Source organism: Cyanistes caeruleus, chromosome 1, assembly GCF_971803275.1.
Source record: "Cyanistes caeruleus chromosome 1, bCyaCae1.hap1.1, whole genome shotgun sequence".
Lineage (NCBI taxonomy): Eukaryota > Metazoa > Chordata > Aves > Passeriformes > Paridae > Cyanistes > Cyanistes caeruleus.
The window spans coordinates 84,749,830-84,774,814 of record NC_141701.1 but is presented as its reverse complement, the minus strand read 5'-3'; the positions used below and the strand labels follow the sequence as shown (position 1 = coordinate 84,774,814).

The 24,985-nt window shown below is 50.5% G+C and overlaps 2 protein-coding genes across 4 annotated transcripts in view; one reads left to right on the top strand and one right to left on the bottom strand.

Moving 5' to 3' along the window:
• Positions 1-4,643: 4,643 nt before the first annotated feature.
• On the top strand, positions 4,644-6,958 carry FOXC1 (forkhead box C1). The gene has a single exon (XM_086899965.1). It carries the CDS (start codon positions 4,652-4,654, stop codon positions 6,353-6,355), a length of 1,704 nt encoding a protein of 567 aa, XP_086756091.1. The 5' UTR covers positions 4,644-4,651; the 3' UTR covers positions 6,356-6,958.
• A 10,897-nt stretch (positions 6,959-17,855) lies between these two features.
• Positions 17,856-24,985, bottom strand: part of GMDS (GDP-mannose 4,6-dehydratase) — a 409,807-nt gene continuing 402,677 nt past the window's right edge. For all 3 annotated transcript variants that reach the window (XM_086899999.1, XM_086900019.1, XM_023919776.2), the window contains exons 10-11: positions 19,220-19,288; positions 17,856-18,852 (exon numbers count right to left, since the gene is read on the bottom strand). In XM_086899999.1, the coding sequence (XP_086756125.1) occupies positions 18,790-18,852; positions 19,220-19,288 (132 nt within the window). In that variant the 3' untranslated portion in view covers positions 17,856-18,789. The remainder of the gene's footprint in view (positions 18,853-19,219; positions 19,289-24,985) is intronic.

The following is a 24,985-nucleotide window of genomic DNA, read 5'->3' as shown; positions in this document are numbered from 1 at the left end:
AATTAAGGTATTTCTCTCGTGAATGGCACGAAGCCGATGTCAGCTGCCTCATTTACTGCAAAGCATAATTTATTTCTCAGCCAAGAACGAGAGGCTAAAGATGCCACAGGGAATGGAGTGCTCATTTTCGTATTAAGTTGTGTTATTTATGTCTCAAGATAAAAGACGCCCTGGATTGGAAAACTACCGCGGCATATTTATGGAATTGTTAACCCACGGTAATGAAATAACAATCACTCCTGTTTGCTTAACTGAGTGCCACGCAAAACAGACCGTGCATTTAGAGCTTAATTGCACAGGCTTGAGATGGCAGAGGTGCTGGTGCAAGGACGAGAGGGAGGGAAGAAGGGATTGCTGTCACCAATGTCCAGCGGCTGCAAACGGAGAGGAGACTTGCGGCACAATAGATTTTTCTACCGGTGAAGCACAGATTTGATGCGATCACTTCCCTCCCTGCCCCTCGAAAGGATGTCAGCGGTTTTCTCCTGTGGTGTCGCCCGCAGTTTAAAGACCGTGGAAAGCTGCATCCTGAGATGCAAAGAGACGGGCTGGGTGGCTGGCTTCGGAGTCACAGGGACACTGCTATGATGTTGAAGCCAAAAGAAAGAGAGAGAAGCGAAGCTCTGACTACGACTAAATATAAACAGCCCGGGGCTGGAAAGCAGTTCACCTCCAGGTCTTTGAGAGGAGCGAGGCGAACAACGCTCAGAGAATTGTTTGGGTCCACCTGGGCTTTGCCCAGGTCAAATGGTAGTCCCGCCGCCTACCGCTCCGATGTCATCTTTCTTCCTGACATCTTCCTAAATAATGTTGCAAATGACCACACACGCGAATCCTCGGAGGGTTTCGAGACAAACGCGGCTCCCCTGGCCTGGGTCTGTCCATAGGGGCTCCCGCCCGGCTGCGGGGAGGAGGCGGCCGTGTCCGGGGGCCTGCGGGACAGGGGCCCACGGAGGCCGAGGCTGCTGCCGTCCCGCTCCGTTCCTGCGGTACAGCCAGGCGGGATACCTCCAGGGAGGCTGTCCCGCACGGAGGCCAGGCTGCGAGAGGTAGCCCTGCCGTACGACCGGGTGGGTGAAGACCAAGCGCCAAGGACTCTTTCTGGGTGGTATCCAAAGACAGCAGGGGGAAAACTGATCTTCCTGCCTCCCTAAACCCCAACACGCAGACACACGAGCCCCAAATTCCACTATGAACCTTCACAATGGTGACTTTTGTGCCTCGAGTAGAGAAACCAAAGTCCTGCTGGGTTGAGGTCTGTAATTTAACACACGTTAGTTGCGTCAGTTTGCAATTATAGCATCAGAGTGGCTATTGCAAAATATATTAGATGCAAAATACTTCGGATTAATGTGTCCCCCCCCCACTCCTTCCCTGTACTGAAACTTCTCGGTGTTACTCCAACCTTTGCCTGTGAAAGAGCTTCGCCACCGTCAACATTGTCCAGATAAAACGAGAAAGCCGCTGGAGGCTGCGGCTCTCGGAGCGGCGCGTTACGGGCGCTCAAGGGAGAGAGCGGGAAGCCCACGGAAATTGTTTTTAAGGGCAGGTAATACCGTGGGAAAACCGGATGACCTGGGCTGCATGGAAACGTGCTAAAATGCCCCTTTTCTTTCTCTTTTTCCTTTTTTTTGTTTTTTTTTTCTTTGCCTTTTTTTCCCCCCTCAGCAAAAGAAGAAAGAGGTTTTGAAAATATAAAGTGTTGGAATTGACATCTAGTCCAGTGCTTGCACATTTATTAATTCTGCCGTGGTGGGAGGAAAGGGAAAAAAGTGTAATTAGGCAGGAGCAGGTGAAAGATTCCAGACGATGAAATACAACAGGCTAAACGGGATAATGTATTCACCATTAAAGAACTGACATTTACTACCAAAAGGAGACCCGTTACGTTTGAATATGAAAAGGAGCAGATATTAAGCTACATAAATTACCTTCTTCACATGACTTGAATCCCACTTTAAATACTTTGTTGTTTGTTTTTTTTTTTCCATAACCAACAGATCGCTGTTTCAGGCGAAGAGCCATACCTGCTAAAATACCACCAAGCAAACGATGCGCCTTTAACAGGTTCCAAAGGCATGATCCCCAAAGCAATCGATCACAGTAAAAAGTGTGGAAAGGGTGTTTCAAATCAGTGAAGCCAAAAGGGTCTTTTAACGTATTTTTAGTGTCATAAGATCAGGATGGGTAATTCGTCTCACAAACGCACCACACACACGTTTTGCCCGCACAAATTCCACCCCTTAAAATAGATTTCAGTGTGATCCTCTTAGCTGATCTATTATTAACGCTAATGAAGTTTCAGGGCTACTGGCTACAAAGCGAGTGAAGAGCACTGGGTTGTATTTCGAATATCTGAAGTACTGGTAAAATAGACTATTGTGAAGCAATGTGCACTAATTTCACCCGTGTTTAAAGTACGAAAAGAAAATCTTCGTTCTTCAAATATAAGAGACAATTGAAATTAAAATTTTAAAAATAAATAACCAAGTCCTCTCTCTCTGCTCCCTTTCCGTTCCCGTTAAAGTCTTATTCTGATTAGAGCCCAAATGTGATTTCAGATAGTTAGTCAAAGGCGAAGCAAATCAAATCTTCATAGCAGAACCGGCCAAGCAGTTAAGGGAACATTCATTTTGTTCTTCTTTTTCTCCCGCCCCCCCCTCCTTTTTTTTTTTTTCTTTTGACACACCTGACATACCACCGAATCCACTCTGAAGTAGACTGGGAACAAAATTATGCCCTCTCCGTCTCAAATGGGTAAAGAGATAAAGAAAGGATCCCCTCTCCGTCCCACATCCCCCATCACGTAAAAAGATTACCTGAAGGGGCAAGCTACAGACCCCGTTCAGAGAAAAGCGCCCGTGTTTACAAACAGCAGAGGCAGTGGGCGCTACATTTGCAGACAGAGGGAGGAAAGCCCTTGGTGGCTGATTAATAAAAAAGAGCTCTGGAAGACTCGTCAAACCCTTGTCAAGCGGAGGAATGCAATCTTTTCAGAAGCGTTTGGTCAGGCAGGCAGCTGGCTGCAGGCAGGCAGGGCGGTGCTGCTGGGGCAGGGGCATCCCACCACACACACACACACACTCACATACACACACGCACACTTTCCACGCACTTTCCTCGCCGTCCCCGCGGGCGTGGGGGGTGGAAGGCAGCTGGGGTGCGCTTCTGGCCGGGGCGGACGGGGAGAGAGCCGGCACACCGGCATGGAGCCGGCCCGCCGACACGAGGGGGGAATGGGAGGAGAGAGCCCCACCGGAACGTGCAGAGAAAATAGACCGAGGAGCTCTCTCTCACACACACACACACACACACACACACTAAAAGCTACATTCGTGGGGAAAACACGCGTGGCAGAGCGCGGGGTGGCCGCGTGGGTGGAAGGAGCTCCGGGGAAGCATTTACCCATATACATATACACACACACACACATATATACATGTATATTGGTGAGGGCATGCACACGGTGCGTGTGCCCGGGCTGCGTGTGCGGGGCACACCGCGTTAGGACGCGGGTGTGGGGCGGTGGGGCTCGGCCGGGGCTGTCGCGCAGAATGCGCGGGCGCTGGAGAATCCCCGCGGGTGCGCAGCGGCCCGAGCGAACGCGGGGCTCCGCAGCGCTCAAGGCGTCCGCGTGTGTCGGCGAGTGTGTGTGGCCGGTCCCCGAGCGCTACAACTCCCGTAGCTGCCGCGGGTATTTTTTCCCTTTTTTTTTTTTTTTTTTTTTTCTTTTTCTCTCTCTTTTTTTTTTTTTTTTCCCCTCGGTCTCTCTCTTTTTTTTTTTTTTTTCCCCTCCTCATTCAGAGCTCGGGGTGTCTCCCGGTCCTCATTGGCCGGCCCAGCTCGGCGGGGCGGAGCTGAGCCGCCTGCAAAAGGAGGAAAAGAAAAAAAAAAGAGAGGAAAAAAAAAAAAAAAAGGAGACCGAGAGAGAAGAGGGAGGGAAAAAAAAAAGGAGAAAACTGTAAGTGCGTAAAAAAGTTCTCGCCGTGGTGACGGATGCTCAAAAGTTCAGGAGTTTTTCCGATGCTTCCCAAAGCAGCCTGCGACTGAAAAAGAGACTGAAAAAAAGCGAGAGGGAGAGAGAGAGGGAAACTTTGCACTGGGAGATCGGGAAGGTGGATTTTTTTCTTCTTCTGCTCGCTTAAAAAAGCCAACAAAACACATCCCTCTACTTTTGTCCCTCCTTTGCAGACAACTTGTTGCAGATCCCCGTGGAACAAGGAACTGGGAGCGTGGGAGCCTCTTTGCAAAGGTTTTATTTTCTTAATACTCTTTCTGCGTTTGGAAGTTGCTTTCTCCGCTGCGATTACTTTTTTTTTTTTTTTTTTTTTTCCTCCGCCGTTTTCTTTTTTAAAACATTTTCCCCCTTTTTTGTCCCCCTCTTTTTTCCCCCCCTTTTTTGAAATTTTTTCCCCCTCCGCGTGGAGCGCGGGAGCTCGCCGGTGGGCTTTCCTGGCCGAAGAAGAGGAGGCTTTCGGCGCTGCCGTGGTTATTCTTCCTCCCTTTTTCCGCGCTCCGCCGGGGGGGTGGGGGGGTGGGGGTTGCCCGGCCGCCCGGTCCAGCTCGGTCCGCGGAGCGGTGGAGGGGTGGAGGGGGAAGGGACGCGCTGTTTGGTCCGGCGGGGAGGGTGGGGGAAAGCTGACGGGAGGACATGCAGGCTCGCTACTCCGTGTCCAGTCCCAACTCCCTAGGAGTGGTGCCGTACCTCGGCGGAGAGCAGAGCTACTACCGCGCCGCTGCGGCGGCGGCCGGCGGGGGCTACACGGCCATGCCGGCCCCGATGAGCATGTACTCCCACCCGGCCCACGATCAGTACCCGGCCGGCATGGCCCGAGCCTACGGGCCCTACACGCCACCGCCACAGCCCAAGGATATGGTGAAGCCGCCCTACAGCTACATCGCCCTCATCACCATGGCCATCCAGAACGCTCCCGATAAGAAGATCACCTTGAACGGGATCTACCAGTTCATCATGGAGCGGTTCCCTTTCTATCGGGACAACAAGCAGGGCTGGCAGAACAGCATCCGCCACAACCTCTCCCTCAACGAGTGCTTCGTCAAGGTGCCCCGCGACGACAAGAAGCCCGGCAAGGGCAGCTACTGGACCCTCGACCCCGACTCCTACAACATGTTCGAGAACGGCAGCTTCCTCCGCCGCCGCCGCCGCTTCAAGAAGAAGGACGCCGTCAAGGACAAGGAGGAGAAGGACCGCCTGCACCTCAAGGACCATGCCCCGCCGCGCCCGCCGCCGCCCGCCGCCGCCGCCGAGCCCGAGGGCGGCCCCGCCGGGGGCAGCGCCGCGCCGCCGCCGCCGCCCGTCCGCATCCAGGACATCAAGACGGAGAACGGCACGGCCTCGCCGCCGCAGGCCGTGTCCCCCCCGGGCGCCGCGCCGCCGCTAGGCGCCGTGCCCAAGATCGAGAGCCCCGACAGCAGCAGCAGCCTCTCCAGCGGCGGCAGCCCCCGCAGCACCCTCCCCTCCAGCCGCTCCCTCAGCCTGGAGGCCCCCGAGCCCCCGCCGCCCCCGCCGCCGCCCCCGCCGCCGCCCCACCACCACGGCCCGGGCTTCAGCGTGGACAACATCATGACCTCGCTGCGGGGCTCGCCGCAGGCCGCCGCCGAGCTGGGCGCCGGCCTCCTGGCCCCCGCCGCCGCCGCCCCGCGCACCGGCATCCCGCCCGCGCTGTCCCTCGGCGGATACTCGCCGGGACACAGCTCCGTCTACGGCTCGCCCTGCGGCCAGGCGGCCGCCGGCGCCGCCGCCGGCACCTACCACTGCAACATGCAGGCCATGAGCCTCTACGCGGCGGCGGGCGGCGCCGACCGGCCCGGCCACCTGCCCGCCGCGGCCGCCAGCCCCGCCGAGGACCCGCTGCCCGAGTACGCGATGCCCTCGGGCGGCGGCGGCGGCGGCGGCGGCGGCGGTGGGGCGGGGGGCGGCGGCGGGGCGCTGGGGCACGGCGGGCTGGGCGGCGCGGCGGGCGGCCACCAGGAGGGGCACCACCCGCACCCGCACCAGGGCCGCCTGGCCTCCTGGTACCTCAACCAGGCGGCGGCGGCGGCGGCGGCAGCGGCGGCGGCGGCGGGGGAGCTGGGCCCGCTGGCGGGCGCGGCGGGCTACGCGGGGCCGCAGCAGGGCTTCGCCGCCGCCCCGAGAGAGGTCTTCGAGGCGCCGCGGCTGGGGCTCAGCGCCTCGCCGGGCGGCGGCGGCGGCAGCGGCGGCGGCGGGGCAGGGGGCGGCGGCGGCGGCGGCGGCGGGGCGGGGGGCGGCGGGAGCTGTCAGATGGCCTTCCCCGGCAGCCAGCCGCTCTACCGCACCTCCGGGGCCTTCGTCTACGACTGCGGCAAGTTCTGAGCGCGCCCCGTCGCGGGGACACCGCGGGAACTGCGCTCCGCGCCACCGGCCCCCGCAGCGCCCGCGGAGGGAAGCGGGGGCATCGCGAAAAGCTTTTGTACAGAGACAGCCCCAAAGCATGTCTTGGTTTGTTAAAGGACAGTGTTACTCCAATAACACGTAAGTTTTTTTTTTTTCCTAATTGCTTTGAGAAATACTTTTTTTTTTCTCGTCCCCCACCTCTCGCTCTTCCCCGTCCCTTAAGGTATTGTCATGCCCCGCGTTTAAAAGGGAGCGAAAAATCCAGCGTAGAGTACCAGCTTCTCTCCCCCTCCACTCCCTCTTCTACAAGGACTTGTTTTAAAATGTAAATTGCGACATAGTAATTTATTTTTAATTTGTAGTTGGATGTTGCGGACCAAACGCCAGAAAGTGTTTCCCCCTTTCCTGAAAAGTGACGTTAAAATTGACTGAAACGCTGATTTTTTTTTTTTTCACTATATATAAAAAGGGAAACTGTATTAATCTTATTCTATCAATATTTTTCTTTTTTTTTTTTTTTGTTGAAAATATTCTGAAGGTATTGCATTGTTTGTTTATTAATAAATTACCATTCAGTTGGAATGATCCTTTACATGTCTGTATATTTTAATGCTTTCATTTAGAAAGAGAGAAAGAAAGAAAGAGAGGGAAAAGGGATTTCATAACTGACTTTGTAGCTGGAACAGTTTGTTCCCCTCCGCACAAATTCCAAAGACCATTTAGGAACTGCCAGGTCGAAAAATCCCTTTTCAGTCTCTTCTGCAATATGTTCCACTTAGTCAGCTCGCCTTATCCGCTAGGAAAAAAATACTTTCCCATGGCAGCTCTGAGTTGGCAAACAAACAAACACGTTTTCTTAGCAATTAATGGCAAGACCTGGAAACATTTGACCATACACAGTCGTATGGCGACATTACGTTGTTTTAAATAATATGCCTATGTAAGGATATATTAAGTGATAACTCCAAGGTAGAAGTGCATGCACTAGATTCCAGACCATGTGTAACTGTATATGTCGAGCTATCGATCGCTCAGTGTGTGTTTCAAATGTATTTATATCTAGGATTTACATGTGTACCTATATTTAAGAAAGGATTATTAAGAAACTATTATTTATAGTTTCATATACGCATTGCATATTTTTTTAAACTCCAGTGTATAGCAGATGCCAACTAATCTGTAGTACGTGTACTCTTAAATATAATGCCAGCATATAAATCACTGCTTCTTAGAATTGATAGCAAAGCGTGCAGTCACATCAGTGAAGCCGCTTCTCTAACACATAAAGTACTGTTTTATTTCAGAGGGGGGAAAAAAGAGTAATTGGGTTAAGGGGTACTTGTACGGTCTACCCTTACACCTTTACAGCCCTGCATTACTCCCGTCCTTCAGGGACTTCACTGGTTTGTGTCTCAGTTGCTCGGACTGAAATTATTTTTAAAATATTTTTTGTGGGGGCAGATTTTTCTTATGTAGTTGTTTGGGTGCTGTTTTGGTTTAGTTTTTCGGTTTTGTGGGTTTTGTGGGGGTTTTTTTGTTTGTTTGTTTTCTTTTGTTGTTGTTGTTTGTTTTGGTTTGGGGTTTTTTGGGGGGTTTTTTTGGGGTTTTTTTTGTCTTCTTACCTCCCTCAGTTTTCCTCAAATTGGAAAAAAATCCCATATATATATATATATATATATATATATATATATATATATATATATAACCAGGGTAGCAAATGAGTACTGCACAGACTGGCATCTTGTCATATCAAGAATCCTATCTTCTGGACAATTTACTATTAAGGACCTATGGCCAATGGGGATCACCCTCCCCTTTTGTAAGTAACCACCAAAATGCAATAAATCCATTAACTTAAAAGAATCAGCCTTGTCAGTCAGACTTGGAAATAAGTTTATTTGATTACAGATATTTAAGGCCTAAAATTTGCTTCCAAGATAATACAGTTTCCTATCAAAATCTCTTATCTAAAGGCAACACTTAGCAGTAATTGCTGTTGCATTGTTAAGGGTTATGCTGTAAATAAGTACAAAGGTATTTACAGTTCAACCTTATTACCTCGCTTTTGAGCTGTGCTTCCCTTCCAAAGCAATAGTCCAATGTTTAGAAAACACCTTCGGCAGATGAAATGAACTGGGGGTAATGTGTCATCTTAGAACGCGTTGGCTTAGTTTACTTAAGTATGGTATAGTCTTTACCTTTTCGTGCTAGCAAAGATTACCGGCCTTATTTACATTTATTTGTTTGCTAAGTTGGCTAGGAGAACCTCAAACGCTCCATCGCTCGGTTGTGGTAAAGCTGATGAAGCGGACGAGCAAAGCTGGGCGCCTTCGCTCCGGGGACATATTTTAATTGCTGCTCCCCGTTTTTCACTAGTGAAGGGAAATAAAATGTTACCCGTTCTCGGTCGGGCTCGCTTTCTGCTCCCCCTGTCCCAGTAGCGAGCGGGGGGCAGCTAAAGCGGCGGCTCCCGCCCACCGCCGCCTCCTTGGGAGGGGGACTGCGGGGCCAGAGGCGCGGCGGGGCTTTCACCGCCTTCCTGAGCCCCCGCTCCCCCTCTCTGCAGAGGGGACCCTCGGCGGGGCAGCTCCCTCTGCCCCGGCACATGGGTTTGCCAGCGGGGTGGCTGCGCAATAAGACCATTCCTGCCCCCCGTCACGTATTTAAAATAAAATTTAAAGAAAGCGGAGGGTAGAGGCGATTGAGCTGCTATTTGCCTGTTGTTTTTTGTTGCGATCGGGCGCCGGCTTTCCTGTAGTTTGGGTTTTCTCGGCGGTCTGCAGCGGTAGGGTGTTTGCGGCGAACACAAACAGGGGGGAAAGCAGTTGTCAGCCCGGCTTGTTTCATAACCCGTTGCATTGTCGGTGCTGCTGCCGGGCTGGGGCAGCCGGGGGGCCGCGCGTAGCGTGAGCAAGTGCCGTGTGTAATTAGTGCTAATGCTCGGGGCGGGCCGGGGCCCTCTGCCGCGGGGCGGCCGCGCAACTTGCGCTGCCCCGTGGCCCTGGCTGCAAAGGGGGGCGGGTGGTGTGGGCTCGGCGAGCCGGGAGGGCGGCTCGCAGTCAGGGAGGGGGCAAAGGGAAACTTCCCTCTCGGTCGCAAGGTAGGTCGTGTCGGGATCTTCTGCCCCCGGAGGGGATCCCTTTCCTGAAGTGACGTGCGTAGTGGCGGCGGAGGTCACCTCCTGCTTTTCAGTGCGACGGGCTGGCTCACCGCACACGCGTACTTCGTCTTGAGATTTAAAAACACTGTATTATTTATATTATTATCATAACCATAAGCATAACTTTTTTTTTTTTTTTTCTCCTCCTCGGCGCAGAAATTGATCACAACGCAAATAAGATTAGCGGTGCCGGCCGTCCCCGCGGCAGGCAGTGAGAAGTGCGGGCGGCGCGCAGCCCTGTACCGCGGGTCCCTGCGCCACATCGCACGGGTGGGGGTCGGCAGCTCCGGGCTCTGCCGGGCCGGAGCCTTCGGCATGAGGCATTGAGGCTGCTGCTGGGATGGGGAAAGGCCGAGCGGGCTCGCTAGAAAACTTCCCGGGCTGGAGCTACGCAACTGGGAGGCGCGGAGCGGGACATCTGCCCGCGGACCACCATGAACTGCGGGCAGCGGGGCCCAGCGTGGGGCACGAAGCCTTGTTTCTCTTGTGCTTCCCTCCTCAAGAGCACAGGAGGCAAACCCGAGCGTCCCTTCTGACCTGTGATTGTCTCCCAGCAGAACTGGGCCTGCCCTGAACGCCAAAAGAGATGCGGTGCGACCTTGCGCAGCGGTGGGCAGGGGACATGCGCCCGGGCAGCAGCTGAGAGGTGTCCCCGTAAGGCCTCGACATCTTTGGTGGCAGCCACTACAGCAAACGGGGACACTTGGCCCCAGCCATGCCTGCGGAGAGGTCATTTAGGCGCCAGGTTAGCACGGCGCTTCGTGGGATTTTTTTTAGCTCATACTGATTTTTTCTTTTTTTCTTTTTTTTTTTTTCTTTCCAAACTGTCATTTTGCTTTTCGTCTATGAAAAAAACAAAACAACCTTTTTATTATTATTATTATTATTTTTAATAAATTTGAGGAACCATTCCATTTACGTGGTGGTTCTGGTGGTTTCTCACTTGTACTTGCTCATCTGTCACTTATACTGTGGAAAACTTAGGAGTAATATTCTCCTTTCTAAGTTTTCCCCTTAGAATATCTTCTTAAAGCAATTACAGTTCCTATTATGTTCTGCAAAGGTCATAACCAAAAATAGCAGAAAAGTGCATGCAAATAGCCGAGAGGACATGGATTAAAACCCTTTTCCTACCTCCACAGGCCAGGTCAGATGGAGAACACGTTTGGGCTGTGTTGTGGATGGGGACACTTAAAGGAGTGATTCCAAATCGGCATTTTATGGTATCTGGGGTCCTTTCTGATAGCCAAGAAGTTCGGAAAAGGCTTTTCGAAGTTAGCGGCTATTTTCATAGCCGGGTTCAACTTCGTAACACCGTTTGTAACTCTGGGGCTGCAGCGTTTTGACCAGCTGCTTGGTCTAACCTCCCCAAAAATACGCCGCTGGAGCAGGACGAGCTTAGAGTTTCGCCCTGTCCTCTGGGGACTTGGCTTGGACATTTCGGGCGAGTGGCGCGGGTTTTGCGGGTTTTGCGGGAGGCAGCGGGATGCACGCTCGGGGGCTGCGCTCCTGTCCGCGCCCACGTAAAGATGAGCGCCAGGTAAGAGCGCCCAGTCTTTGTTACGTGGTTCCATTGCGTAGGCAAAAGCGTGTGGAGCCGAGGCGAGCACATGGCTCCGCTGCACAGCACAGGAGAGCTGCGGGGCGGCCCCTGGAAACTCTCCCCCGTCCACTTCCCGAAATCAACCATTTCAACAGCGACGGCTAATTGAACATTAGCTTTCAATTAATTTCATTCGTAAAGTAATTTAAACTCCTCCGCGTACTCAGTCAATTTTCCCCCGTCTCCCTGTGCTGGGATCGGGTGTGTTGGCTACATTCATCAGCACTTTGAGATGCGCTGATATTTTTGATTTTTTTTTTCGTTGTTTTTTGTTTTGTTTTGGGGTTTGGGGTTTGTTTTTGTTGTTGTTTGTTTTTTGGGGGGGTGGGGAGTGTTGGGGTGTTTTTTGTTTTGTTTTGTGGATTTTTTGTGGGTTTTTTGGCTAGGAGGGAGATGAGGAGCACGGTGATGGGCGCTGTCACGGTGTCCGAGGCTGAGTTGTCGCTGCGCTGGGGCGCAGGTAGCGCGCAGGCGGGGTAGCCAGGAGGGCGAGCTCAGGTTTACGCGGCAAGCTGCGCAAGAGGCTGGCGTGCCCCAAGAGTGCTGGGAGGAAACTGCTGGGAGCTCCCCGTTGCCATCCAGCGTCTCGGTCACAAGCTCACGGGCTGGGAGGGTACCGGTCACCATTCCCGCATAGATTTCCCCACCACCTTTTTTTTACCCTTTTCCCTTCTGCCTCGCCTTCCCGGCGTCTTGTCTGTTGTGAGTCCGCCCCAAAGGTGGTGCGGTGCCACGGTGAACGTAGCCCTCCTGGTTTAATTGCGCTGGGGCTCATAAAGCCATTCGCTTCTTTCCAAAGTAATAAACAAACGTCGCGTTAGGTCAAGATTGATGGTGTCCATGCAATAAAAACGGGCCAGGTCAGGAAGGAATAAAATTCAATCAGAGCTCGCGGAATCATTTTTCAGGGGACAGAAAGACAGAAAAGGAGACGGGGGTCAAGGGAGACGATGTCGCCATTCACAACACACCAGCCGGGAGGGAGGAGGGCGAGGGTTAACGAGCGATTGTTTTTTATCAAGCGGAGCCTAATTGAACGAAACAATAGCCGCATAGGGAGGGTGCGGGGGGAGAGAGGGCCGGCTCCTTCCCCGGTAGTTGCGGGGACGGGCGGCAGCCCCGTACCCTGGTGGAGGCACCGGGGACCCCTGGCAGCACTGCTGCGCCCCCTTAAAATTACACACACGCACCTGGGGCAGCGGGCAGGCCTTGTCCTAGGCCGGGGCTGGAAGCGCAGGGAGCCGTAGCAAAGGATTGGGTACCTGGGGGACGACACTGGAAGACCCCCTCATTTCCTAACGAGGCGTCCAAAAAGGCCTGCTTGGACGGCCGGAGGAGTAAGTCCCGGATCTCTCGAGGGTAACTCGGGCCGGGCCGGCCGGAGCGGGAGCCCTCGGTGCCATTTGGGACTAACTCCTTGAGTGTAGTTCGGTGCTAACGCTGCTGGCGCCCAGCAATTTGGCAAGCGGCTGCGAGGTGCTGTTCGCCAGACCCTCGACGGCCTGGGGGTGTCGGGCTCGGAGGAACAGACCCTTCGGAGGGTCGCAGTGTGCAGGGAAGAGACAGCAGCACAGCACCGCGGGGAAGCCCCTGCGGTCCGAGGGACATTTTTTCGTCCCGGCCTGCTACGCCAGCGTTTTGTGCTGCGCGGGGGAAGCAGCTGGCGAAGGTTCTGTCCTTCCGTTCAGCAGGCAGGGTCTTTGGGGGCTGGGGGGAGACTTCTCCCTCGCCCCACAAGCCAACGCATCTGTTGCACACACCTCTGCGACCTTCTAGGCCCGGAACTTGCGCCTTGCTGTGGATGCGTGTGCCGCAAAATAATAGCTGTTAAAAAGCGCTGGGATGGAGAGCAAAGGGAAGGCAGCCCGAGCTACCGGTGAGAGCTCACAAGCTCTCCGGCTGAAATAGAACTGGGTGTTCGGCAATTTTTTTATTTTTCTTTTTTTTCCCCCTAAATAAACACAGTTTGAGACGACTTGGGTGGGCAGAAGGGAACAATTTGTGAGCCAAAGAGCAAGTGAGCTGGGCAGGCAGCCGGCCCACAACTTACCTGCTGGAGACTTTCACCTGACCTTTAGGTGTCAGGGGGGCTTGGTTTTGCCGTGTATCACCCCACGTTCAGGTCAGCTGTTTTAGATTGCGTTCAGCAGAATTAAAACAACAACAATGAAAATCCCAAACTGGAATCCCCCCCCCCCCCTTTCCAGCCCCCATCACCTCTGGGGAGAATCCAGGAAAACCAACACATTTAGAACCATTAACTCTTAAAATAGCTGAATTTCCTCCAGTAGAAAAAACGCAAATTATTACACTCATGCGTTCAGGATATTTATATATTATATGAATTGATGAATAAACAGGTCATATTACTACAACCATCATCCCTCGGAAGGCAAGTACTAAGATCAGAAAAAAAATGTCATAAACCATTTTTTCCCAAAACGTTCCTGTAATTTATTTACTTGCCGAACATTTAAGCTGCCGAGTTTAATTTATTCCTTTTTTTTTCCCCCTTTTCTTTTTTAAAAAATAAATATTTAAAATAAGGAAAAAGAAGAATGTTTTCCATTGAACGATAATGTTAAAGTACTGATAATATCGTCCGTAGTAGAAGAGAATTGTTTAAACAGTGTCGGTGCTTGCAAGATTGCGCAGTATAAATACATTCCCAGCGCCGTTTTGATGCGAGTTTCGAGTGGAACTCTATTTTCTGTGTGTGTTCTGTGTGTGCATTTCCCCCGGTCCGACTGCGTGCGGGATAAAGCCGTAAGCTGGTGGAGGACACGTCGCCCTGCCAGCCCCGGGGCCCCGGGCCGGGCATGCCCGGTTGCCCGCGGAGTGCGACGGGGCCGGGGCCGAGCGCTCGCACACACCTCGCCCCTGCCAGCGAGGAGCTGCTCGCAGTTTTCCCCAAGCGAGAATTTATGAAAGCGCTGGCGGCCAGCACTTCTAGCCTCGCCTCTCATGGATGGGATGGATTTAAAAGCGAATAACGAATCGCAGAAAAATTACGACTTTCTCCCGACGCCGTTTCCCACCCCCCAAGCGCTCCGCCGGGGGGCTGGGACGGCGATGGAGCGCGGAATGCACCGGTGCGAGCTCATTAGCAAAGCAAAGGTTGCAATTAGCGTCTGCTGCTGCGAAGCGACCTCTCCCCCGCCCGCCTCTCCTTAGCCCCCATCACCAAATAATTGCAAAGTATCTGTTGATGTTTTTCTTCCACCCGTCAAAACGTTGGAGCCCTGCCTGCTCCAGGGCTCCGTCCTGGTTTTGTTGTGTCTGGAGACAATGCTCCGCCAGCGAACCATCAGAGGTGAAGGGGGGTCACAAGGGGAGGCAGGAGCGCGGCCCTGCGAGCCCACGGGGGCCTCCCTTTGCCGCCCACCCCTGCAAACCTGCCACCCACAGGCGGGAGGGGCGGCGACCCCCGCCCGGTGCCCCTCTCCGGGGCAGCCCCGAGCACGCCTTCCCGGCCGGGCGAGTAGCGGGAAGAGGATGTGACCCTCATGTCCGCCCGGGGTGGAAAGTGGCTGCCTTATGTGCAAGGCGTCGGGGGGAGGTGATGGCGGTGGTACCCTTCCAGTCTCCCAATTTACCACTAAATTTTTTTTTTCTAAATACCCTTGCAGCACTCGATGCGTCTCCAAGAGCGACCGGAGCCGGCCGCAGAGCCTCTGGCCACCGCCACCCTAAGCCGGCGTGTTCGTGCCCGAGGAGCGGGGCTGCGCTGCCTTCAGCTCCCGTTCGCTTTTACCCTTCGGGCTTGCGCTCCAAGCCGCGAGGTGTATTTTTAGATGGCGCTGGCGGTTTTGCTCTGCGACCCCGAGGAAAACCCCGCCGCTTTGTCTCGCCGGCCTTCCGCAGCGGGGCCGGGGAGGAGGGCAGCGGGGCCGGGGAGGAGGGCGGCGGGCGGGGGCCGGCTGTCGCCGGCGGGCCCTGGGGCAGCGCCGACCCCCGGCCCGGCCCGCTGGCCCGAGAGGCAAGGGCTTGTGCTCCCGTAGGGCCACCCCACCTGGGGCCGCCGCCGTGCTCCTCGCTTCTGCCAGCCCACGAGTGGCCGGTGGCCCCTGAGAAGGCCTCAAGAGAAGGAAAAAGATTTCTTTAAAAGGGGCTCTGGTGGTACTCTTAGCATTGCCAGGACAGGTTCTGGGGGAGGGCAGCGGCCCGTACGGCTGAGGCGAGGGGCTGACTTACGGCTAAGAGACAGACGTGGGGCGGCGGCGCTGACAGGCGGCGGGCGCGGGGGAGCGAGCCCGGCCGTCGCTGCTCGTAATTCCTGGCGCTGCCGGGCAGGGAGCCGCAGGCAGGGCCGGGCCGGCCTTCCCCACCGGGCCCCAGCCCTCTGCAGCCCTCTGGGCAGGAGCTGGACCCTCTCTCCTCCCCCTGCCCACCCGAGTCCCCTCTTCCTGACAGGGCGACGCTCCCCGGCAGCCCGCGCCACCCGGCGCTGCCATTGCTATCCCGCTTTTCCCCGTAGCAGCGGCTCAGGGTGAACTCTCCGCTTCCCACGGCGCAGTGGAACAGGCTGCCCGCCGAGCGGGGACCCTCGGCAGGGTCCCGGGACAGTATTGCCGGCCCCGGGCAGCGCAGAGTGTCAATAGTCTGGCCCTGGCCACCAACCAGCCTTTCCCCGCGGGTGCCACAGCGGTTCCGGGAAAGGCTAAACCCACCGTGTCGTTTGCTTTGTTCGGTGCTGCTGCTGCGGATGGTTGGAAGCTTGCGAAAGACGCAAGAGGGACCGGGGCCCTGCTCGGTTATTTACTACTGGAGCTGCTCTTTTCCATTAAGGAAGCTGCCGTGTCTCCATGAGATCAGAGACGGGCAGAGGGGGGATTTATCTTTCGAACCTGCACGCCAAAAACGCTTGACGTGCACGCGAAACTGATGTAGAGAACACAAGTCTGTAACTGGTGTAGAAGCTACATACACCATATCATCTCTCTAACTCAAAGCTTGTTAGTGCTTTGTTTTGTTTTGCTTGTAAGTTATTTTTAATTTCATTCTCAAGACATGATCCCGTAGTGAAACAGCGGTACTTTAAGAGCAAATAAGAATCAGGCAGGAAAGGTGCTAGTGTTGGGGGAGCTGAAAAGCAGTTCTGACCTTTGCCAAATGGTAAAAAGCATCAGGGCAGTGTGCACTTTGTCCTGTCAGACCGATACCTTTTCTTTTGTCCCTACAAAGGCAGCAGAAAGACACCCAGAACCAGGCCACTGCGAGGGACCGCTTGGTCTAGAATCAGTTTTCGCTTTCCATCCTTCTCCCGATTTGCTCCCCAATACAGACAGAGGAACCAGAGAATGAAAATGCTTCTCTGGAGTGTGCTACAGTGAGAGATGCCATAGATAAAGCCTTGAAGTCGAAGCTCCCAGTCCTCGGCAGAGATGCGTAAACTAATATTCCGATGTACCAGCGAGTCTGCCAGTAAATCACCGTAAGCGAAAAAACAGTTCGCAGCGATACAAAAATGCCTTGTCATAGAAGCTCCGGAATACTTTTAAAATCATGATTCCGCTTGCCACCAAAGACCCGCCACCCGCAGCCTGTGCCCGCCTGGCCGAGGCGCTGCGGAGGGGGCAGCCCCCGGTGCGGCCGGGCAGGCGGAGCTCGCCCCCTCCCCTCCACTCGCCACTCGCCACTCGCCGCGGCTCCGGGGCAGCGCTGGCCCGGGGAGAGCCGAGCGGCCGTGCTGGGGCAGCCGCAGAGCACAGCCGCGGCCCTGCGGCCACACACGCGTGGGTGCCCAGGGCACTGCAGATCCACGCGGTGTGCTGGAGAGCGCAGCTAGAGCAAGGACATGCACCCAAGGGAAGGGAGCTTAGTGTTATTTTACTCTTTAAAAAAAAAAAAAAAAAGAAAAAGAAAATAAATCGCAGCTGTCGAGTCGTACCCTTTCGAGGAGAAAAACACCTGAGGAGGCTTTTTATAAATATACCCACGGGAGGTGAGTGGCGATGTGTGCGCGATGGCGTGGGGACCGTCCAGGCCTCCGGACTGAGTGTCCGCGACCTGCTCGGCATTGGTCTGTGCTGGAAGAGCCCCGAGGGCGCCGCAGAAACTGCGTGTGGGCTGGAGAGCCCCCCACGCGTGGGGAGATGCTCGGAGGGAGCGCAACAGGGACATCCTTCTGTGTCCGCAGCTCCCCCTCCGCCTTACGAGGGCTCGTACTCTGTGCACCTGTAGGAAGGATCTCAAGCAGCGGTCAGGCTCCCACGTTTCCTTTTCCCCATTCGCGCTTTCCAAGGAACAGCCCCAAAGGAAGCGGCTGCTCCGGTTGCCCGGGCGCGATCTCCTCTCCTCGCATTTCCCACGGCGCCTCCGGCAAATGCCGCCCGTGGAGACAGGCACACGGAGCACCCTCCCGGCTCCCCCTAGGCTGCTCTCGAGCTCCCTCCTGTCACCTGCATCACTTCCATCATGGGACCGCTCCCGGGCATAGCTATCCCTCCCACATCCCGCGATTTGCCTCCTTTTAACGCAGGGGTCCCCTCTACACGAAGTTAAAAAGCAGGAGATGCGCCTCAAGAAAGTGTATCCTCCTGCGTGTGTCTCCCTCCTGTGCATCTTGCTCTTTGCTCGCTTCCAGGCATAAAGTTAAAATGATGGGAGTAATTGGTGGGTGGAATATCCTAAACCAACGGGAAATGTATGGGCTTGACGACCTCTGGATAACCCAGGTACCTTGGCACAAAAAGCAAAAAAAATGTTTACCCACCTTGAAGTTTCTATTTTTTTTTAAGCTTTTTTATTTATTTTGTTTTTATTTCTTAAGTCATCTTTTGAAATGGTTCACGCTCCTGTCTGAGGTTTAATTATAGTAAGCAGGAAGAGGGTGGAAGGGGAATGGGTTGATTCTTGAGGGAGGGGGTCAAAAACCAAAACACCCTAATCTCCCTGGATTGAGAAGGTGCTGGACAAAAAGGCTTTCTGTGACTCATGCACACTCTGAAATGAAGATCTGAAAAACATATACAAGCCCCAGCTTGACTGGTTTGAAAGCGATTCCAGCAATTAGGAATTAATTCAGCATGGTCAAAAGGCGATTTCACTGCAAGTTATATCAAGTTATCCAAACTTTTACAGAGTTCAGGTGCTGGAAATGGGCTGCTGGGGTGGAGGGAAGTAAGGCTGCAGGAAAGAAAAACAAGGAGTGTTCAGGAAAGGCAGAAAGGGGCAGCTGTAGAGAAAGGTCTGGAGGCATGGCGAGCCCATATTTGCACCAAAGGTCTGCTGATGTGGAGAGGGGAGGAGTGGGGGACAGGGAATGCTTTGTTTCTCAAATGGGATTAAGTACTAAAGATGTGTTGGAGGTCCTACAGAATAGAAAGATGAGTCTCAATTAAAAATGAAGTCAGTGGGTTTGCTGGCTGATCAATTTTTCAGGTACAGTAAGATCCTTCCCCAGTTAATGGCAGAAGACAGATTTAGCCCAGGCAGAGCTGACCCTGGGATGATGTGTGGGGCAAGAGGCACTGGGAGGATGTAGAGGGCGGAGACAGGAATATAACCGGTCTTTTACACACAGGCAGGCCAACAATAAAACCATCGCAGGGAGGGGGCAGCTGCCCACCCTGATGGCTCATGGCAGTGCTGGCCATGGGTTGCATCTGTGGCATGGGTCCTGTGGTGCTTGCCAGGCCCAGCCAGGGCTCAGGCGTTGGGATTGTTCCTCATGAGCTCCACGTCAGCATCCACCATCTCCCTCACCAGCTCCTGCAGGAAGGAGAGAGACAGATGAGGGCCCCAGTGCAGGGACAAATGGGCAGCATGTCAGGAATGCCATGGAGCATGACAAGCCCCCCTGGCCCCCCACAGCAGAACAAGGAGAGGATTGCACACAGCAGCCCTGGCCAGGGCCCTGGTGTGTCAGCACGCTGCTGTGCACGGCGGTGCCCATTGCTGCCACAGTGTCGGCTTTCTTCAAAACAAGGATCCATGCAGAAGCATCAAAAATGGGGTTTCTCAAGGTGCCCAGGTCACCCCTCACAGAGGTGTCCCCCCTCCTTTCCCCTCCCTGTGAATTGTTTTTAGAGGATGTGAACACCCAACAGGTACAAAGCATGCCAGAAAGGCCACTCACATCAAACGTGACTCTTGGCTTCCAGTTCAGCTTTTGCCTGGCTTTGGTGCAGTCTCCTTGCAGAAAATCCTGTGGAAAAGAAGAGAGAGGCACTGCAAGGACTGCTACCTTTCCCATCCTGATGGCCTCCCCATTGCTCCTGCCTCCCTGCGAGCTGAGCAAGAGCCAGGACCACCATTGGACTCTTCCAAGGATGAACTATTTCTCTTGAAGATGCCATTTTAGTGGAAGCTCATATGCCTATTAAATCACCAGGAGGCAGCATCCTTTCACCAGCCTGTTTCAGATGGAAAGAGTTGTTCTTTGTTTGTGTGTACACAGAGGGCTTGAATTCCAGCCTTACAGCCATACAACAGTGAACATTTTATAAGAAGTTATTGTATGTCTTAGTCATGCTAGTGAACGACCTGATTCAAATTCTTTTCCCCACGTTTGTTTAAATAATGTAAATCACAGAGCAAACATGACAATTAGTGTCTTTTAAATAAAAACATGATCACAAACAAATGATGCTGAAAGACTGTTGTGGATATGGGTAGCCATATGCAACACCAGTAAACATCCAGCTTTTAGATGTGTACATATTATTTTTCCTAGAGTATTTTGAATATCCACATGCAAATAGAAGTCTAAATATCTCATAAATGAAAATAAATTGCCTTGAAACCATTACAGAAACCAAGACTTTGGTCATGTTCACCTTACTGTTCAAATATCCTTAATAGTGCTACCACACCAAAACAATTCCACAACCATCATCAAAAATAATGTAACAAAATTAAACAAAGACAAAAGCTCCTTTAACTGCATTTCTAACTGAATGCAGAAGCTGACTGTATCTTTAAAATTAGAAGACTGTGTAAACAATTAGCTTTTTCCAAATGTATGTCATGATTGAATAAAATATCTCTTCTCACAAGCTATGTGTCTTTGTAGCAATAAATACTAAAGTTATATCTGTCTAGGGTTAAAGAAACCCAAACAAACCCAGCTTGGTTACATAACAACACAGCTAAGGCTGAATTCTCCTCTTGCATTTGACTTTATGATGGTAACATAGCAGGCTTTCCAGAAAAATGCAAGGACTGCTTTTCCTCTCTCTCTTCCACCCTCTGACCAGCAGTGGAGCTAAGGAGCATTTTGTGAATGTAGATTTTTTTTTTAATTTGTAATGCTGCATACTACATTTCAGACACTCTCTGTTGATCATGTGGTTCAGGTCACATTAACTTCCAAAATCACCTCATCTTGTGCACAACACATTTTACTAAAATGTAGGAAATTCTTCTTCGTAATTGTGCACAAGGAAGCTAGACAGCTTGCTTCCAGGAGCAGAGGAAATCCACCAAAAGAAATATGGCACTGAAGAAGGAGATGTGGAACAAACACGTCTGCTGAGACTTATTCCAGGCAGTGTTTTTACTAGCTCAGTCTTTAGGCTAAAAAACATTTTGTCCTGCCTTCAGAAGAGAGTAAACAGATGGATCAGAGCAAAATGATATGAAAATAAAAAAAAAAAAAACCTGTCATGATTTCCTTAAATTAGACTAAATTATTTCCTACTGCAGCCCTATAATGGGCTTTTTGAAACTGCAGCAGACATTTTAGGCCAAGTCATGCAAAACTGCATCAACTTGAGGGATCCTCTGGAGGGTCGTGTGAATATGGATTGCAAAATCTGGTTTGAAGTGGGAAAGATGCCCACTAACTTTGATGAAATTTGGATCAGACTCTAATGTACGCATGGAGATATGTGTTTTATCTGGAGTTCAGTTTAATTTACATATGTGTGTATATATGTGTCTGGAAACAAGGAAATCCTTCATAAAATAATAATTTCAGTATAAAAACAATTGCCTTTTATTCAGCCCTAATTCAAGCCATTAGCTAGAAGTGAAGTGTTTTAACATCACCTAGTTTTAAGTCATAAAAACTATATCATAAAACTTAGATTTTTACTTTTATAAATGCTGTGTAAGTAAAACTTTTACATCCACAATCTTTATATCAAAAACACACTTTGAAACTAAACCTTATCTAAGATATTGGCTTCCCATTACAAAAAAACCCCAAAATTACTAGGAAACACAAAATGAATTGCCATGGCCTGCTGTAAGTAGCTGCATTCTGCTTTTGAACAGCTTGGGAGCAGTCTTTTAACTGTCTTGGACAAATGTTTTTTCTTAAAACAGATTATCTAAAAAAACACTTTACCTAATTCCAGCCCTTTATTCAAAAATGTAAACACTCATCTGCTGATGAGTAGGCCAAAATAAGGTTGGGGGTAGGCTGCAAATCAGTAAAAGGGAAGTATTTGCAGTTCTGGATTATACACAGAGATCAAACAACTAGCATGTTGAAGCCATCTAGGTATAAAAATCCTCATATTTTTCCTTTAAAAATTCACAAACTTTAACAGTAATGCAGTAAAGGTATTGGGGTATTATCTGTGAGGAAAAAAAAGAAAAAAGGGGAAAATAATGGAAGATTTAATATATATGTTAATACAAATTCCCCAGCTGCCTTGGGTTAAAAGATTTTAAGTGGCTCTCCTGAAGAAGTTTGTGTCCTTTTGAGAAACACAGCTTTGTTAATTTACTTGAAAACAGCAATACAGACAAAATATCTCCTAGGCACTTTTAAAAAGGTTCACTTACAGAAGTTACTAGGTACAGAGGCCAAATGAAACCATAATATTAACACCACATTACACTTAAACTCAAGGATTGATTGTATTCTTATTAGCCAAAGTTTCAACACTGAATGGAAATGATGACTGGAACAAAGCTGCTCCTGATTAAAGGATTGTATTGCAGTCATGTTTCCTGTATTTTTCTACAAGTAGCTCATAATATGAAAACAATAAGGTAATTACAATAAAATAAGAATATTAAAAAAAAAAGTTTCTCTTGGAACAGAATGACTGCTTGTTTATATTGTTTAAGTTTTTCACTGAAACCAGAGATGCATCTCTCAGACTTCCAAAAGGAAAAAAAAACACAAACAACCCCACCATCCAAAAGCCCCCTCTGGTATATTCATTATTAAAGTGCATTAATTTTTCAATAACAGGGCATCATTTTCTGGAATTACAACCAGATCAGAAAGCAAAGAAAGAAGAGATCAGATTCCACTGGAGAAAACCTGGATTTTTATTTTTTTGGGGTGTGCAGGGGTGGGAGGACTGGGAGGTGGTTTGGCGAAATGGGGGGTGGTTCTTGAAAAACAGCTGCTGCTGAATATAAACCGCCCCATATCCCTGTTCCTGATGGAAAAGAACCTGATGAAACGATACCACTTCATGCTTTGTATTCCTGCAGGATTACTTTTTCTGTGCCATTGTGCTTCACATACTGACAGGAAAGCAAAGCCTTTTGACTCCCTGAAAACTCTGAGGGTTTAGATACTGAGCTAAGAGTCTATAACCCTGAAAACACTGATTAAGTCTTTCTTTTGTTTTTACAGCACTCAGATCATGAACATAAAGTCAAGTCTTTGCTTTTAGTTATCGATTTTGTTAGGAACAAGTCCTTATTTTCCATGGAAGCAGTTAACATAAGTGACTAGTAATGACAAGTCTTAATGGCATGCTGAGAGTCAGAAACAATATCCAGGTAAATATTTAAAGGGAAGGAAGAAGGAAAAGACCGCAGTCGGATTCTCTGTTGCCACTAAATATAAGCAAGTAAATTCTATGGCTTCAGAGAACAGAATGAGCTCCTATGTGTGAGCTTTTCTGTTTTATATTTTCTGCAATTGAGGCTATGTAACTGTGTAGAAAATACCCCATTATTACTAAATTTACTTTCGTGATTATTCAATTTTGTTGTTCAAATGCACACACACAAATGCATACAGATAAGCAGCAAGAAATTTGTTATGCAATGCGGTAAGACATTTTTGAATTTGATTTTTAAACCATGAGACAAAAATGTAAAATATTTTAATGTAAATATCACATTTCCCAAGCTCTTGTTCTGAGTGTCATTGTGACTTCTATTTTGTCTTGTGCAGTGATTGATCCGGTTTCACTGTGCATTGTATCACTGTCTCATTCAATTAACTTGAAGTGAAAATTTAAAGCCTCAAGACAACGTACCAAAAAGGAGATAGTGTGGCCTGAAAGAAGGCCAAGGCTTCCTTTATTACTACAGCTTGGTTGATTCCCTTTCAAATGTGCCTTCACTGAAGCCAGCTCACAGAGCTAGCTTTTGCTGTCTCTTACAGTAGAGTAAAAGTGAGATCAAGTTGTCAGTAAAACACCTGTGATGGAATTGTGCCCAACTCTGCTTGCTGAAGCACAGACAAGGCTTTGCCTCTAAAAATAAACAAACTTGATCTGAGCACACAACAGTATAACTGCATCTGAAAAGAAGCCAGGGTTACATTCACAATCAGCACCACTGCTTGGAAAATGATTTGTTACATCAGGGCTCCCATAAGCAAAGAGCACTGACCCAGATTGGTGGAGGCTCTGGCTTGAGTGTTTAGTCTTGCACTTTTTTGCTCAAGATCTTTCTTCAAAAAGGATTTCAAGATGAGAGGGGCCAAAGTTTCCTGAAAGCACCACTAGTGTTTTATTTTCCTTATTTTCTTCTTAAAATCATCACCTTTTAGCTTTAACTTATACCATTAAAAGAAAAAAAGACCAAAACAAAAAAAAACCCAGATGCTTGATTAGACTGCAGTTTTGTGTTTTCATCATTATCGTAGAATTCTAGAATGGTTTGGGTTGGAAGGCACCTTCACACTCATATACTCCAACCTTCCTGCATTGAGCAGGGACATCTCCAGAGCCCCAGCCAACCTGACCTCAGAGGTTTCCAGGGATAAAGCATCTTCCACCTCTGGGCAATCTGCTTCAGATTCTTCAGTGTTTCACCACTCTCATCATAAAAAGTTTCTGCTTTATATTTTGTCTTAATCTACCTTCTTTGATTTTAAAACTATTACCTATCATAGCAAGCCCTACTAAAAATTTATATCACAGTAATGTATATACTAAGGTTTATCTCATAAAATAATCTCCCCTTTGTGTACTTCTTGAAGCACTTTACATAGCATTTTTTAAAGAGGGTTCCAGTAGTAAATCTCAGTAGTAAAACCAGCCCCACAGTACATATATGTATCAGCTGCTGCATATTGCTTGGAGAACAGCCTTGTTGAAGTGTTGCAAACACATCAGGAGACTGCATGAGTTGCTCACTAGGCAGTCCTTTCACCATCAACCTTATCCCCCATTCCCTAGTGTTCCGCCACACTTGCCATCAGGTCCAGGGACATCGTGTCTTAATCCAGATGCAAAGTTGGAAAACAGTTACTGTGACTTCTGAGCACTCTGCTAAGAAAAGTATAAATACCTCACTAAACCAGAGCTGTAGAGCCTGTAAACATACGCCTTACTGGTGCAAAATGCAATGCATGGCTCAGCCAAGCTTGGATCAAACCCCAGAAGGAGTCACAGTAACGAGCACTGCGTCTCCTGTGCGCTGCTCTGCGTGTTCTTTTGGAGATCCACGGGACAGAGAACTCTGGCTTGGCTTCTTTGCAAAGGGTAGTATTTGTTATAATATCTACAGTAACAGGGATGAAAACCCTGTATAATTAGAAAGCAAGAGACTCCTATCTCCATAGTAAAAGTGGGGAGACTGAAGATAAAACAAATTGAAGAGCGAAAGCCCAAGCCTAACAAGGAGCACAGTAAACATCTCCAGGAATTTAAGATGAGCCAAAATGTGTTGTTGCTCAGTTTTCATTTTTTCTTTT